The sequence below is a fragment of the Stomoxys calcitrans genome, chromosome 3 (genome assembly GCF_963082655.1).
Source record: "Stomoxys calcitrans chromosome 3, idStoCalc2.1, whole genome shotgun sequence".
Lineage (NCBI taxonomy): Eukaryota > Metazoa > Arthropoda > Insecta > Diptera > Muscidae > Stomoxys > Stomoxys calcitrans.
The window spans coordinates 169,973,005-169,985,794 of record NC_081554.1 but is presented as its reverse complement, the minus strand read 5'-3'; the positions used below and the strand labels follow the sequence as shown (position 1 = coordinate 169,985,794).

Sequence of the window (12,790 nt, the reverse complement as noted above, 5' to 3'; positions counted from 1 at the left end):
ATCTGGGATCTTGACTTCTTGAGCCTCTAGAGGGCGCAATTCTCATCCGATTTGGCAGAAATTTTGTACAACGGCTTCTGCTTGATTCTGTTGAGTGTCAAGACCCAGGAACTCTGCGACTAAGATGGGGTGCGTCCACAGGGATCTGGGTCTGAGTCGAGTGGGTCTGGCCGGGCAGTTAAACATTTGACATACATCTTGCACGTCGGCATCAATCCTAGCTCTGTGGGAATTGAGGCGGCTGCATCTGCCGGAACGTAATTGAGCCAGAATCACACTGGTTTGCCGGGGGGAGGTCGATTTCTTCGGGTGCAATGGGTGGCGGTCGTTCTCCAAGGACTACATTCACCCGGTAGCCAATTAGCGCGTCTGCTACCGTGTCTGCATGAATGTTGTTCAGACCCGATTGATATGCCGCTTGATCTAGAGGTTCTCTCTTGTAGCGTTGAACCTCACGCTCTAGATCGCGTAGATCTACCTTAAGGCTTCTGGGCGGTGGGCCAACCTCTGCGCTACGGTGGCCTCCACTGCGCTGACGATCGCAACCTCCACATGAAAAAGTGGCTACAACAATAACAACTGTCTATATTCACACAGCACCTTGCAACATATTCAGTGTGACCATATTCCCGTAGTAACGTAAGGCCAGAGTAAGGTCGAAAATGCACCCACTTCATGCACCGGTTACACCTCGCCGACACCGACCGATGATGGAAGCAGTTCTGACAAACCGAACAGAACCATGGTCCGGCGTTCTTTTAATCTCGGCATGGACCAGAAGCATTTGAATCGTTGTCGTTGGGGATTTCAATGTCCACATCTCCTCCTGACTTTCCCATTCGAGTCATACGACTCCTGATGGCTGCGTATAATGGTTTGGCTCAACTAGTGAACGAATCGACACATATCGCATGTGTTCAAGAGCACCAAAATAATACTCTTGACCTTTTTTTAACTTTAGCTCTGAAAAGTATGAAGTCAATACCCTTGCACCTCTTGGTAACTCCGATCACTGCATTGCTGCTCGACGTAGTACTTCCACCCCAGGTTCCGAAGCGGTCAATATTTTTATACCAAAAAGCACCTTGGGCAGAGCTCAATGGATTCTTTGTGTATTTCAATTGGAAACTAAATGCTGCTGCTGAAATGATCAAGAAGATAATTTTAAATTGAATGGGAACATTTATTCTAGTTAAGACTATAAGGGCTAAATCAGACGACAAAGTTGGTTTAACCAAACATCCAGAGATGTTGTCACATCGAAAGAGGTAGTATTCAGGAACTGGCGCTTGGATAAAAATGCCAATACTGAACTGCTGCGAAAGCAGGCAAGATCTTCGTGAGCCAATGTGCATAGACGCGAAAAATTTCTGTACGAACAACGCCTAGGTCGTTCGTGAAAAGGATAAAGCGTAGTTCTTCATCTATTCCAACTCTTGTTAAGGTCGGTTTATATGGTAACTATATCAGGTTATGAACCTATTTAAACCATACTTTGGACAATTATTGAAAGTCATAACGAAACACGTCAGGCAAAATTTTAGCGATATCGGATAGGATTTGCGCCCTCTAAAGGCTCAAGAAGTCAAGATCCCAGATCAGTTTATATGAGACCTATATCAGGTTACTCTCCAATTTCACCCAAAGTTGGCACAGTTGTTGGAAATTATAAGAAAACATCTCATTCAAAATTTCAGCCAAATCGGATAACAATTGCGCCCTCTAGTGGCTCAAGAAGTCAAGATTCAAGATCGGTTTATATGGCAGCTATATCAGGTTATGAACCGATTGCAACCATACTTAGCACAGTTTGCTGGAATATTTGGCACAGTTGCTGAAAGTCATGACGAAACACTTAATGCAAAATTTCAGCCAAATCGGACGAAAATTGCGCCCTCTGGAGAGCGCCTAGCTTTACTCCTTCGAATGTTAGCGTGCTTTCAACAGACAGACGGACGGACGGACATGGCTAGATCGACTAAGAATGTCATGACAATCAATAATATATATCCTTTATGGGGTCTGAGACGAATATTTTGAAGAGTTACAAACACAATGACGAAATAAGTATACCTCCATCCTATGGTGGAGGGTATAAAAAGAACGAACACGTACACTGAGACGGCAGCCCTTGCCGTTGAAGGACTCCATCGGGTCAATCCGGAGCGTATAACCGCCTGCCATGGGCTGGTGACCACTGTTTTGAAAGCTGAATGCCTGTGGAAACAAACCTCCATTGTAAGCCTGAAAATAAGTCTCCACATTTCGACAAACTGTGTCAATATTTTTGTATTTTAAAATCAATAATAAATAGGAAACAAAAAAAAAAGTCGAAAAACTTATTTAAGAAATACTCTTCATCACTACAAACAATTAAAATTTTTCATATATGTAGGTATTATCAAATTATCTTACAATTTTCTCAATTGAATTTCAGCTAAAAAGTAACAATGGTTTAAGGGCCATTTTCTCAATATGCGATTAAAATTTTAAGAGAAATTTTGAAAAGCGAAAAATCGATATAAGCTTTTAGCCTTATTTAAACGAATATTAAGAAAATGTTCCTTTATATAATAATATAATTTTTTTAATTAATAAAACTGGCAAAAATGTAGGCAATATTTTCTTTTTTGGTCCTGTTACTGAACAAACAGAATTTGTGTAGCTGAAATTTTAGTTTTTAAAACATTTGGTGGCTTAACCCACCAGCATTACTTTATCTGCTTATCCTTAAACAAAAACAAAAAACTTAAGGATAACACAAAATGATGTGTTGTACATAGAGATGTATGTATGCATTGTCTGTCTATCTGACTTATAGTGAAAAAAAATGTGTAGATTTTGCTAAGAAGGTGAGGTAGTATGGAAATACTAACAAATTGCCACTAAAAATGATTGTGGTTCTTGTTGGTTTTTTGGTTTTTCTCAAATTTTGATTAACAATTATTGTGATTGTGTTGATTGTTGATTATTCAAATAGGATCTACAAACTATCCCTTGGGGAATAATTCTTTTTCTTTTAGCGTCTTTCCAGTGGAAATTATTTGGTTTCATAAATTATTGTTATCTTCTTCATCATCATGATCATGATCATCACTTTTGGAAATCTCACAAAGCCTATAAAAGTGCTAATAGTCGTCATTTCATTATCATCTTAAAAAAATTAAACACTAAATTCAAACATACATAAAACTTGTAAGGGGGGAGGAGAAAGAGAAAAATAAAATAATTTAAAGCTTGCCTTATGAAATACCCTCTATTTCTTTCTTTCCTACGTTTAACAACTCTGTGGCCCCATTTCTAAGACCAACAAGGGCGATTTTGTGGTTGGGGGTCTCCAAGAGTTGATCATACATTTCGCTACTATACTAACTAGGCTTATTGACACTATGTTTATTTCTTTATATTTGTATATATAAAATAACTAAATCACGTTTTGACCCTTGTCATTCATTCATTTCCATTCGATACCTTCGTCTAGAAATGAAAACCGCAACTCGTCATCCTTATCCATAATGTCTACTACGCGCTGTTTTTTTATCTTTCTTCTTATAATTAGAATTTGTCCGCTGACCTCTGTTCTTGGGTGGCCTTCTCGCCTTGCCCAAATCAACTTGATTTTGTTGTCTCCTCCACTTTATTTGCTTCCAGATGCGTATGATGATGACCATTGGTTGGGGCTTTGGAGTTGGCATGCGTCAGAGGATTGTCCATATTTGGTACATCAACTTTGGGTGGTGGTGTTGCTCCCCTCTCCTTGGCCAATTGTTCACGTTGCTCATAGATTTCATTGACCAGCTTCTTGACAAAGGGATGATTGAATTTGCCCTCGGTGGAATCGAAAAATTCCTGATGTTTTAGCAGGCAATTGTCACGTTTCTCATATTCGAAGGCCTGCATTACCATGTCCAAGCGATCAAGATCCTTAACGAAACGAGATTCTGGGCTTTCGCCATGTTCATATTCCTGCAAAATAAAAATAAAAATGTTAAAAATATTTAAAAACAAGTAAAAAGGCGTTAAGTTCGGCCGGGCCGAACTTTGGATACCCACCACCTCGGGTATATATGTAAACCATCTTTCATCAAAATTCGGTGAAAATTTCATACCTTATGTCCCATATCAGTTATTGTATATCAAAATAAGTTCCGATTTGGACCATATACTAATAAGTACACTAGCTATATCTAGACCGATTTGGGCCAAGTTGCATAAAAATATCGAAGAACCTAACACAAAGCAATGTCCCAAATTTCGGCGAAATCGGACAATAAATGCCTCTTTTATGGTCCCAAAACCTTAAATCGAGAGATCGGTCTATATGGCAGCTATATTCAAATCTGGACCGATCTGGGCAAAGTTGAAGAAGGACGTCGAAGAGCCTAACTAAACTCACTGTCTCAAATTTCAGCGACATCGGACAATAAATGCGTCTTTTATGGCCCAAAAACCTAAAACCGAGAGATCGGTCTATATGGCAGCAATATCCAAATCTGGACCGATATGTGCAATATTGCAGAAGTATGTCAAGGAGCTTAACTTAACTCGCTGTCCCAAATTTCGGCGACGTCGGACAATAAATGAGCATTTTATGGGTCCAAAACCATAAATCAAGAAATCGGTCTATATGGCAGCTATATCCAAATCTGAACCGATCTGGACCAAATTGACGAAGGATGTCGAGGGGCCTTACTCAACTCACTGTCCCAAATTTCAGCAAAATCGGACAATAAGTGTTACTTTTATGGGCCTAACACCATAAATCGGAAGATCGGTCTATATGGCAGCTATATCCAAAACTGAACCGATCTAAGCCAAATTGACAAAGGATGTCGATGGGCCTTACACAATTCACTGTCCCGAATTTCATCAAAATCGGATAATAAATGTGGATTTTGTGGGCCTAAGACCCTAAACCGGGGGATCGGTCTATATGGCAGCTATATCCAAATCTGGACCGATCTTAGCCAAATTGACGAAGGATGTCGCATGACCTAACACAACTCAATGTCCCAAATTTCAGCAAAATCGGATAATAAATGTGGCTTTTATGGGCCTAAGACCCTAAATCGGAGGATCGGTCTGTATGGGGGCTATATCAAGATATAGTCCGATATAGCCCATCTTCGAACTTAACCTGCTTATGAACAAAAAAAGAACCTGTGCAAAATTTCAGCTCAATATCATCATTTTTAAAGACTGTAGCGTGATTTCAACAGACAGACGGACGGACATGTCTAGATCGTCTCAGATTTTTACGCTGATCAAGAATATATATACCTTATGGGTTCGGAAATGGTTATTCCGATATGTTGCAAACGGAATGACAAAACGAATGTACCCCCATACTTCGGTGGTGGGTTTAAAAAAAATCACATATATTAACAAGTGAGAGCGTACTAAGTTCGGCCGGGCCGAATCTTATATACCCTCCACCATGGATCGCATTTGTCGAGTTCTATGCGCGGTATCTCTTTTTACCCAAACAAAAAATATTGAATAAGAACTGTTATGCTATTGGAGCTATATCAAGTTATAGTCCGATTCGTACCATCAATGAATGCTGAACATTATAGAAATCATTTTGTAATATTTCAGTTCATTCGGATAAGAATTGCACCTTATAGGGTCTCAAGAAACAAAATCGGGAGATCGGTTTATATGAGAACTGTATTAAGCTATTCATCGATTCAGACCATATTAGACACGTATGTTGAAGGTCATGAGAGAAGCCGTTGTACAAAATTTCTTCCAAATCGGATGAGAATTGCGCCCTCTAGAGGCTCAAGAAGTCAAGATCCCAGATCGGTTTATATGGCAGCTATATCAGGTTATGTACCGATTTGCGCCATACTAAGCACAGTTATTGGAAGTCATAACAAACTCATGCAAAATTTCAGCCAAATCGGATGAGAATTGCACGCTCTATTGGCTCAAGAAGTCAAGATCCAAGATCGGTTTATATGACAGCTGTACCAGATTATGAACCGATTTGAATCAACCAAACCAAAACACAACGTTCAAAATTTCAATCAAATCGGACAATAATTGGGCCCTATAAAGACCTATAGGGGCACTATTATGCTTACCCTCCCGGTAATATGGGAGCTATATCAGGATATGGGCCGATTTGGACCGAACTTGGCACTGCTATTGATGTCATACGAAAACATACCGAGAAAAATTTCAGCCAAATTGGATAACAATTGCAATTTAGCAACAAAATAGGGGGCTCAAGAAGTCAAACCGGAGATCGGTTTATATGGAGACTATATCAGTTTAAAGACCGATTTGGATCATACGGTACGGTAATTGGTACGGATGTTGAGAGCCAAGACAGAAGTCTTGATGCTTAATTTCAGACCAATGCCTACTTACGCCTCAGTAGTTTGGACTACTATGGTAAAAAAGTGCGACATAAGGCCCACACAATAGGTTCAGAGAATATGTTGTTTTGGCATAGGCAGAGCGATGAGGACCACGCCCACTAGGGCGTGACCCATAGATTAAGTGTGAGGCAGCCACTGCAGCTATGAGACTTAAAGCGATGGGATAATGGATTGAGGATGGGAGCAACTCATACCATCGCTGTATAATCGGGGTAACGTTAGGAAACCTAGAAGGAAGGGAAGACTTTTCCTATCGTATACCTGAGACGGCACTTGAGGTCGAGTGCGAGGCACAGTCTTGGACTGGCGGAACTCTAGTGTTGCCATCCATCTGTGCCACATGTTACACGGATGGATCAAAGCTAGAGGACAAAGTGGGCACTGGGGGTCTACATTGAGAACCCAAGGACTGAGATCTGCTTGAGACTGCCTGACTATAATACGGCCCTGCAGGCGGAGATCCAAGCGATCACGGAATACGTGAAGTGGTGTGGTGCTAATGTGAGGACGTCGAGTGTGAACATCTTTGCGGACAGTAATATGACCATAAGGGCAATAACAACCAGGACGGTAAGGTTACGAACAGTCTTGCACTGTAAGAAAAAGATTAACGCCTTTTCTGAGGATGGCACAATCCGCATCGTTTGGGTGCCGGGCCATAACGGAGTAAGGGGGAATGAAAGGGCAGACGATTTGGTGGTGAAGGGCAGATGACTGCCGTCAATAAACTTCGTCAACCCAAAGCCAGATCGAGAGGAGACGAGGCTATTACAGAAAGGAAGAAAGGAACAATCCCATGGCAGCCGGTTGTACGAACCAGATTGACCCGATGAAGTCCTTCATCGGCAAGGGCTGCCGTCTCAGTGAACAACACACTGCTACAACAACAACTGAGAGGAAGTGGGGAGAAAATCAGTATAGCTCCCGGTATCATAACGGGACACATAAGACTACGAGCTTACTTATGCAAAATCGGTGCGGTAAGTGATAGCATGTGTAGGGCATGCGGGGAAGATAATGAGACGTTGGAGGATTTCCTATGTCATTGTCCGGCTTTCGCGGCTAATAGATACCGGTTGTTAGGTGCGGACACAATACAAGAAATGAACCAACTTTGGCGCATGGCATGGAAAACAATTAAGGATTTTTTAAGTAGCAGGGAATTCCTAACTTGATTTTTTTTTCGAGGTTACTTTATAGTGTTTAGAGCATACAACAAGCCGATTACTGGCTTAGGTATTTGTCCATAATGGCATGGGGCGGTTTAATATCCGCACGCTCTTTTCAACCCAACCTAACCTACAACTGCCGTAGGTCAAGCTTTGCGCCCTCCCGGGGAGCGCGTGTACCTCTGACGAGTTGTTTGACGATATCAATACATTCCGCCGACGCAAAACGCAGCGCAAAGATGTCCCCTCTATACTCGCAGCTCATCATTTGTATGGGTGGACACTCTACAGAGTTTCACACATGTTCGAAAATCCGCTCGTTAACTCCACTTGAGACCGATGGTCTGGTGGAATCCTATCGGATGCACTGCCAATATTGATGACTGCATAAGTCAGCTCAGCTCTGTTATGTTTCCTTACCACTCTGGCGTAAGAGGGCGGTTCCTTACCAATCTCAGCGAACATCTGCCCCTTCCGTTATGGCTGTGGCCTCCTTTTGGAAGTCACAGTCCTCCACGAAGACTCAGAGGCCATGCGCGCTTCCTTCATGCCTGTTCCGACTTTGTCTACCTCCGCAGAACACTATCTGCAGTCTCCATTGCGGAATGGCGGGCTTGGTTTTCCCAGAGTACTTGAAAGCGCAAAGCTCTTTTCCTTCTTCAGCATTTTACCAGTGTTATGCTCTTCGGGAGACTTGATTCTCTTTCCAGCTTCCGTAGAAGTGCTTGAATTGTCAGTTCTATCCCTTCCAGCACCCTGCACTTTTGCCCGATTGCGCTGCCGGTACATACTCCTCTGTCTCTTGCGTCGTGACCCGGATCGCTTTCTCGGTCTGCTTGTGAGCTTAGCAAAGCCATCGCTCACTTCTGCAGTCATCCCGCTGCCCTCATTTCTCGATTCGGTGGCAATGGTTGTTTCATTGACACCGTCGTTGTCTAAATCCGAATCGGAAACACCACCTTTACTTTAAGCCTGGAAACGAACTGTGCATCTCTCTGGTTTATCCGTCTCTTCCTCATATATTAGTCTGGCGTTTAGCTGTGCGCTTGTCCGTCCGTCCGTCTGTCCATGTTTTGATATAGCTGCCATATAAACCGATCTTGGGTCTTGACTTCATGAGCCTCTAGAGGGCGCAATTCTCGTCCGATTTAACTGAAATTTTGCACGCAATTCTCATCCGATTTGGCTGAAATTTTGCATGAGGTGTTTTGTTATGACTTCCAATAACTGTGCTAAGTATGGCGTAAATCGGTATAGAACCTGATATAGCTGTCATATAAACCAATCTGGGATCTTGACTTCTTGAGCCTCTAGAGGGCGCAATTGTCATCCGATTTGGAAGAAATTTTTTACAACGGCTTCTCTCATGACCTTCAACGAACGTGTCTAATATGGTCTGAATCGATGAATAGCTTGATACAGTTCCCATATAAACCGATCTGCCGATTTCGCTTCTTGAGCCCCTGCAAGGCGCAATTCTAATCCGATAATGACTTCTACAATGTTCAGCATTCATTGATGATCCGAATCGGACTATAACTTGATATAGCTCCAATAGCATAACAGTTCTTATTTAATATTCTTTGTTTGCCTAAAAAGAGATACCTCGCATAGAACTCGACAAATGCGATTCATGGTGAAGGGTATATAAATTTCGGTTCGGCCGAACTTAGCACTCTCTTACTTGTTATACCCTGCACCACCACTGTTGTACAGGGTATTACAGATTTGGGCATTTGTTTGCAACGCTAAGAAGGAGATGAGCTAGACCCATTGGTAGGTATACCGATCGACTCAGAATCACTTTTTGATTCGATTTAGCCATGTCCGTCTGTCCGTCTGTGAGTCCATGTATACTTGTAATCAAAGTGCAGGTCGTATTTGTTGTCCGATTGTCCCGAAATTTTGTCCATGACACTTTTTTGGCTCAAGTACAAACGCTATTGATTTTGAAAAAAATCGGTTCAGATTTAGATATAGCTCCCATATATGTCTTTCATCCGATATGGCTTTTAAGGCTGTAGAAGCCACAATTTTCGTCCGATCTTCACAAAATTTGGCATTGGGTATTTTATTTAAGGTCTACATATGTGTGCGAAATTTCATAGAAATCGGTTCAGTTTTAGATATAGCTTCCATATATATCTTTCATCCGATTTGGCCTTTTAAGGCTATAGAAGCCACAGTTTTAGTCCGATATATAAAAGATTTTGCACGAGGTGTTTTATTTGACGTCCTAATATGTGTGGAAAATTTCATAAAAATCGGTCCATATTTAGATATAGCTCCCATATATATCTTTCATCCGATATGGCCGTTTAAGGCTGTAGAAGCCACAATTTTTTTTACGATCTTTACAAAATTTGGCATAGGGTGTTTTATTTGACGTCCTAATATGTGTGGAAAATTTCATAACAATCGGTCCAGATTTAGATATAGCTCCCATATATATGTATTGCCCGATTTGCACCTTAATGGCCGTAGTAGCTAAAATTTTCAACCGATCTGCACAAAATTTGGCACGGACGAATGTTTTGTTACTGCACTTAATATATCTGAAAAATTTCATAAAAATCGATTCAGATTTAGATATAGCTCCCATATATATCTTTCATCCGATTTGAACTATTAAAGCTTTAGAAGCCACAATTTTGGCCCGATCTTTACCAAATTTGTCATGGAGTGGTTTTTGTGAAGTCTCAATGTATGTGCAATATTTCATAGAAATCGGTTCAGTTTTAGATATAGCTTCCATATGTATCTTTCATCCGATTTGGCTTTTTAAGGCTGTAAAAGCCACAATTTTGGTCCGATCTTTACAAAATTTTGCATGAGGTGCTCTATTTGACGTCTTCATAAGTGTGCAAAATTTCATAAAAATCGATTTAGATATAGATATAGCTACCATATATATCTTTCATCCGATATGGCCTTTTAAGACTGTAGAATCCACAATTTTCACCCGATTTTACATAAGACGTTTAAATTGACGTTCCAATTCCAAAAATCAGTCCTAATTTAGATATAGCTCCAATGTGTATATTTCATCCGATATGGACTTTTAAGGCAGTAAAAACCAACATCAATATAACTCCCATATAATCTTTTATCCGATATGGACTTTTAAAGATGTGGAAATCCAAATCTTTTGTCCTATGGTAGGAAAATCTTACAAGGTCCTAAATTGTTATTTCAAGTGGTATCCAAATTAAAGTCTGACTAGATTTCGAGATAAGTTCTACATATAAAAGGTACTGCATGTACTAGGGGGTGTAGGGTATTATTGGGTTGCCCAAAAAGTAATTGCGGATTTTTTGAAAGAAAGTAAATGCATTTTTAATAAAACTTAGAATGAACTTTAATCAAATATACTTTTTTACACTTTTTTTCTAAAGCAAGCTAAAAGTAACAGCTGATAACTGACAGAAGAAAGAATGCAATTACAGAGTCACAAGCTGTGAAAAAATTTGTTAACGCAGACTATATGAAACATCCGCAATTACTTTTTGAGCAACCCAATATATAGTCGGCACCGCCCGACTTTTGCCTTTCCTTACTGGTTTTTTATTATTTGCTTTTGCTTAATACTCACCTCAAACAACTCCATCATACGTTTACCCCTGGGCTCAATCAATTTGCATATATCCTCCATGGCCTTGAGTTCCATAGCCTTCTTTTCCTCCTTGGAGACACCACAGAATGGGGTAATGTCACCGACTAAACTTTCCGCCAGATCATGAACCAAAGCCAATTCCATGCATCTGATTTGATTGAGACCCTCAGTGCCGTCCAATAGGAAAGTCAATATGCTCATGCGATACATATGGCCGGATATGGATTCGCAATCGTTAACATCACGCAATACCCAACCGGTACGTTTTGTGTGCTGTATAATGGAAGAGAAGAAAACAAGAAAAACAAAAGAATTAGTAATTGCAAGCAATTATGCAAAATACGAGGAAGACAATCATTTCTTAGGGATTTACGTATGTTGCTCAATTCATGGCATACGATTTTGAACAATTGGCTTAATTAGCTGGGGGCGACATAAAAGGAATATCTGAACAAAGGGGGGCTGGTCTTTAACATTTTTGTTTTGTTTTTTAGTTTAGGTTGAAATAGAATATTACATCAGATTGCTTCAATGTAAACAAATCTATTGAAGTGACGTTATTGTTGTTGGGTAATTGGAAATAAATTACGTTTTAGTTCTTTATTGCTCGCCCGCGCATCTTTATATCCAATATTAGAGATTGGGGATAACTAATCTCGTCGTCAAGGAATATACAATGGTAGCACTTCTTGATGTTGAAGGTGCTTTCAATAATGAAGAACCGACATCAATCATGAAGGAGTTGGAGTTTCTAGGCATCAACTCTACCGTAAGAAAGTTTATTTATCTGTGGATCTAAAAAGATGGGTCAGCAGAGGAACACCTCAAGGAGGTGTACTGTCTCCACTACTTTGGAATATAGCCATTAACAATCTTAACAGTCTCTGGAAGAAAAGGTGTAAAACTGGTCGCGTATGTGTCAATTGCGGTCAGGGGAAAGTTTCCCAGCACTCTAAGAGATATATTGGGTTGCCCAAAAAGTAATTGCGGATTTTTTAAAAGAAAGTAAATGCATTTTTAATAAAACTTAGAATGAACTTTAATCAAATATACTTTTTTACACCTTTTTTCTAAAGCAAGCTAAAAGTAACAGCTGATAACTGACAGAAGAAAGAATGCAATTACAGAGTCACAAGCTGTGAAAAAATTTGTCAACGCCGACTATATGAAAAATCCGCAATTACTTTTTGGGCAACCCAATACTTCAGGAAACTCTACGTGCAACAGGAAAGTGGGCTACCAAAAGTGGTCTAGATATAAATCCGTGCAAGACAGAAGTTGTTCTTTTCAGCAGGAAATACAAGTTGCCTACAGTGGCACCTGTCTCCTTGGGAGGAGAGAATGTTCCATTTACAGAAAGCGCAAAATACATGGGTGTTTGGCTGGACAGGAAATTGAACATCAAAGCCAATATTTTGGAAAGGGCAAGAAAAGCAACTCTTGCCCTATAGACCTGCAAGAGAGTCATTGGCAAAGGTTGGGGGGTTTGGACCGCGTGTCATGCATTGGTTGGCCACCGTAGGGAGGCCACCGTAGGGAGGCCACCGTAGGGAGGCCACCGTAGCGCAGAGGTTAGCATGTCCGCCTATGACGCTGAACGCCTGGGTTCGAATTCTGGC

At 40.7% G+C, this 12,790-nt stretch overlaps 1 protein-coding gene across 2 annotated transcripts in view; it reads right to left on the bottom strand.

Annotated features, from left to right (window-relative positions):
• Window positions 1–3,404: 3,404 nt before the first annotated feature.
• LOC106092750 (uncharacterized) overlaps window positions 3,405–12,790 on the bottom strand; it is a 65,265-nt gene continuing 55,879 nt past the window's right edge. For both annotated transcript variants that reach the window (XM_013259670.2, XM_013259671.2), the window contains exons 3-4: window positions 11,151–11,444; window positions 3,405–3,966 (exon numbers count right to left, since the gene is read on the bottom strand). In XM_013259670.2, the coding sequence (XP_013115124.2) occupies window positions 3,610–3,966; window positions 11,151–11,444 (651 nt within the window). In that variant the 3' untranslated portion in view covers window positions 3,405–3,609. The remainder of the gene's footprint in view (window positions 3,967–11,150; window positions 11,445–12,790) is intronic.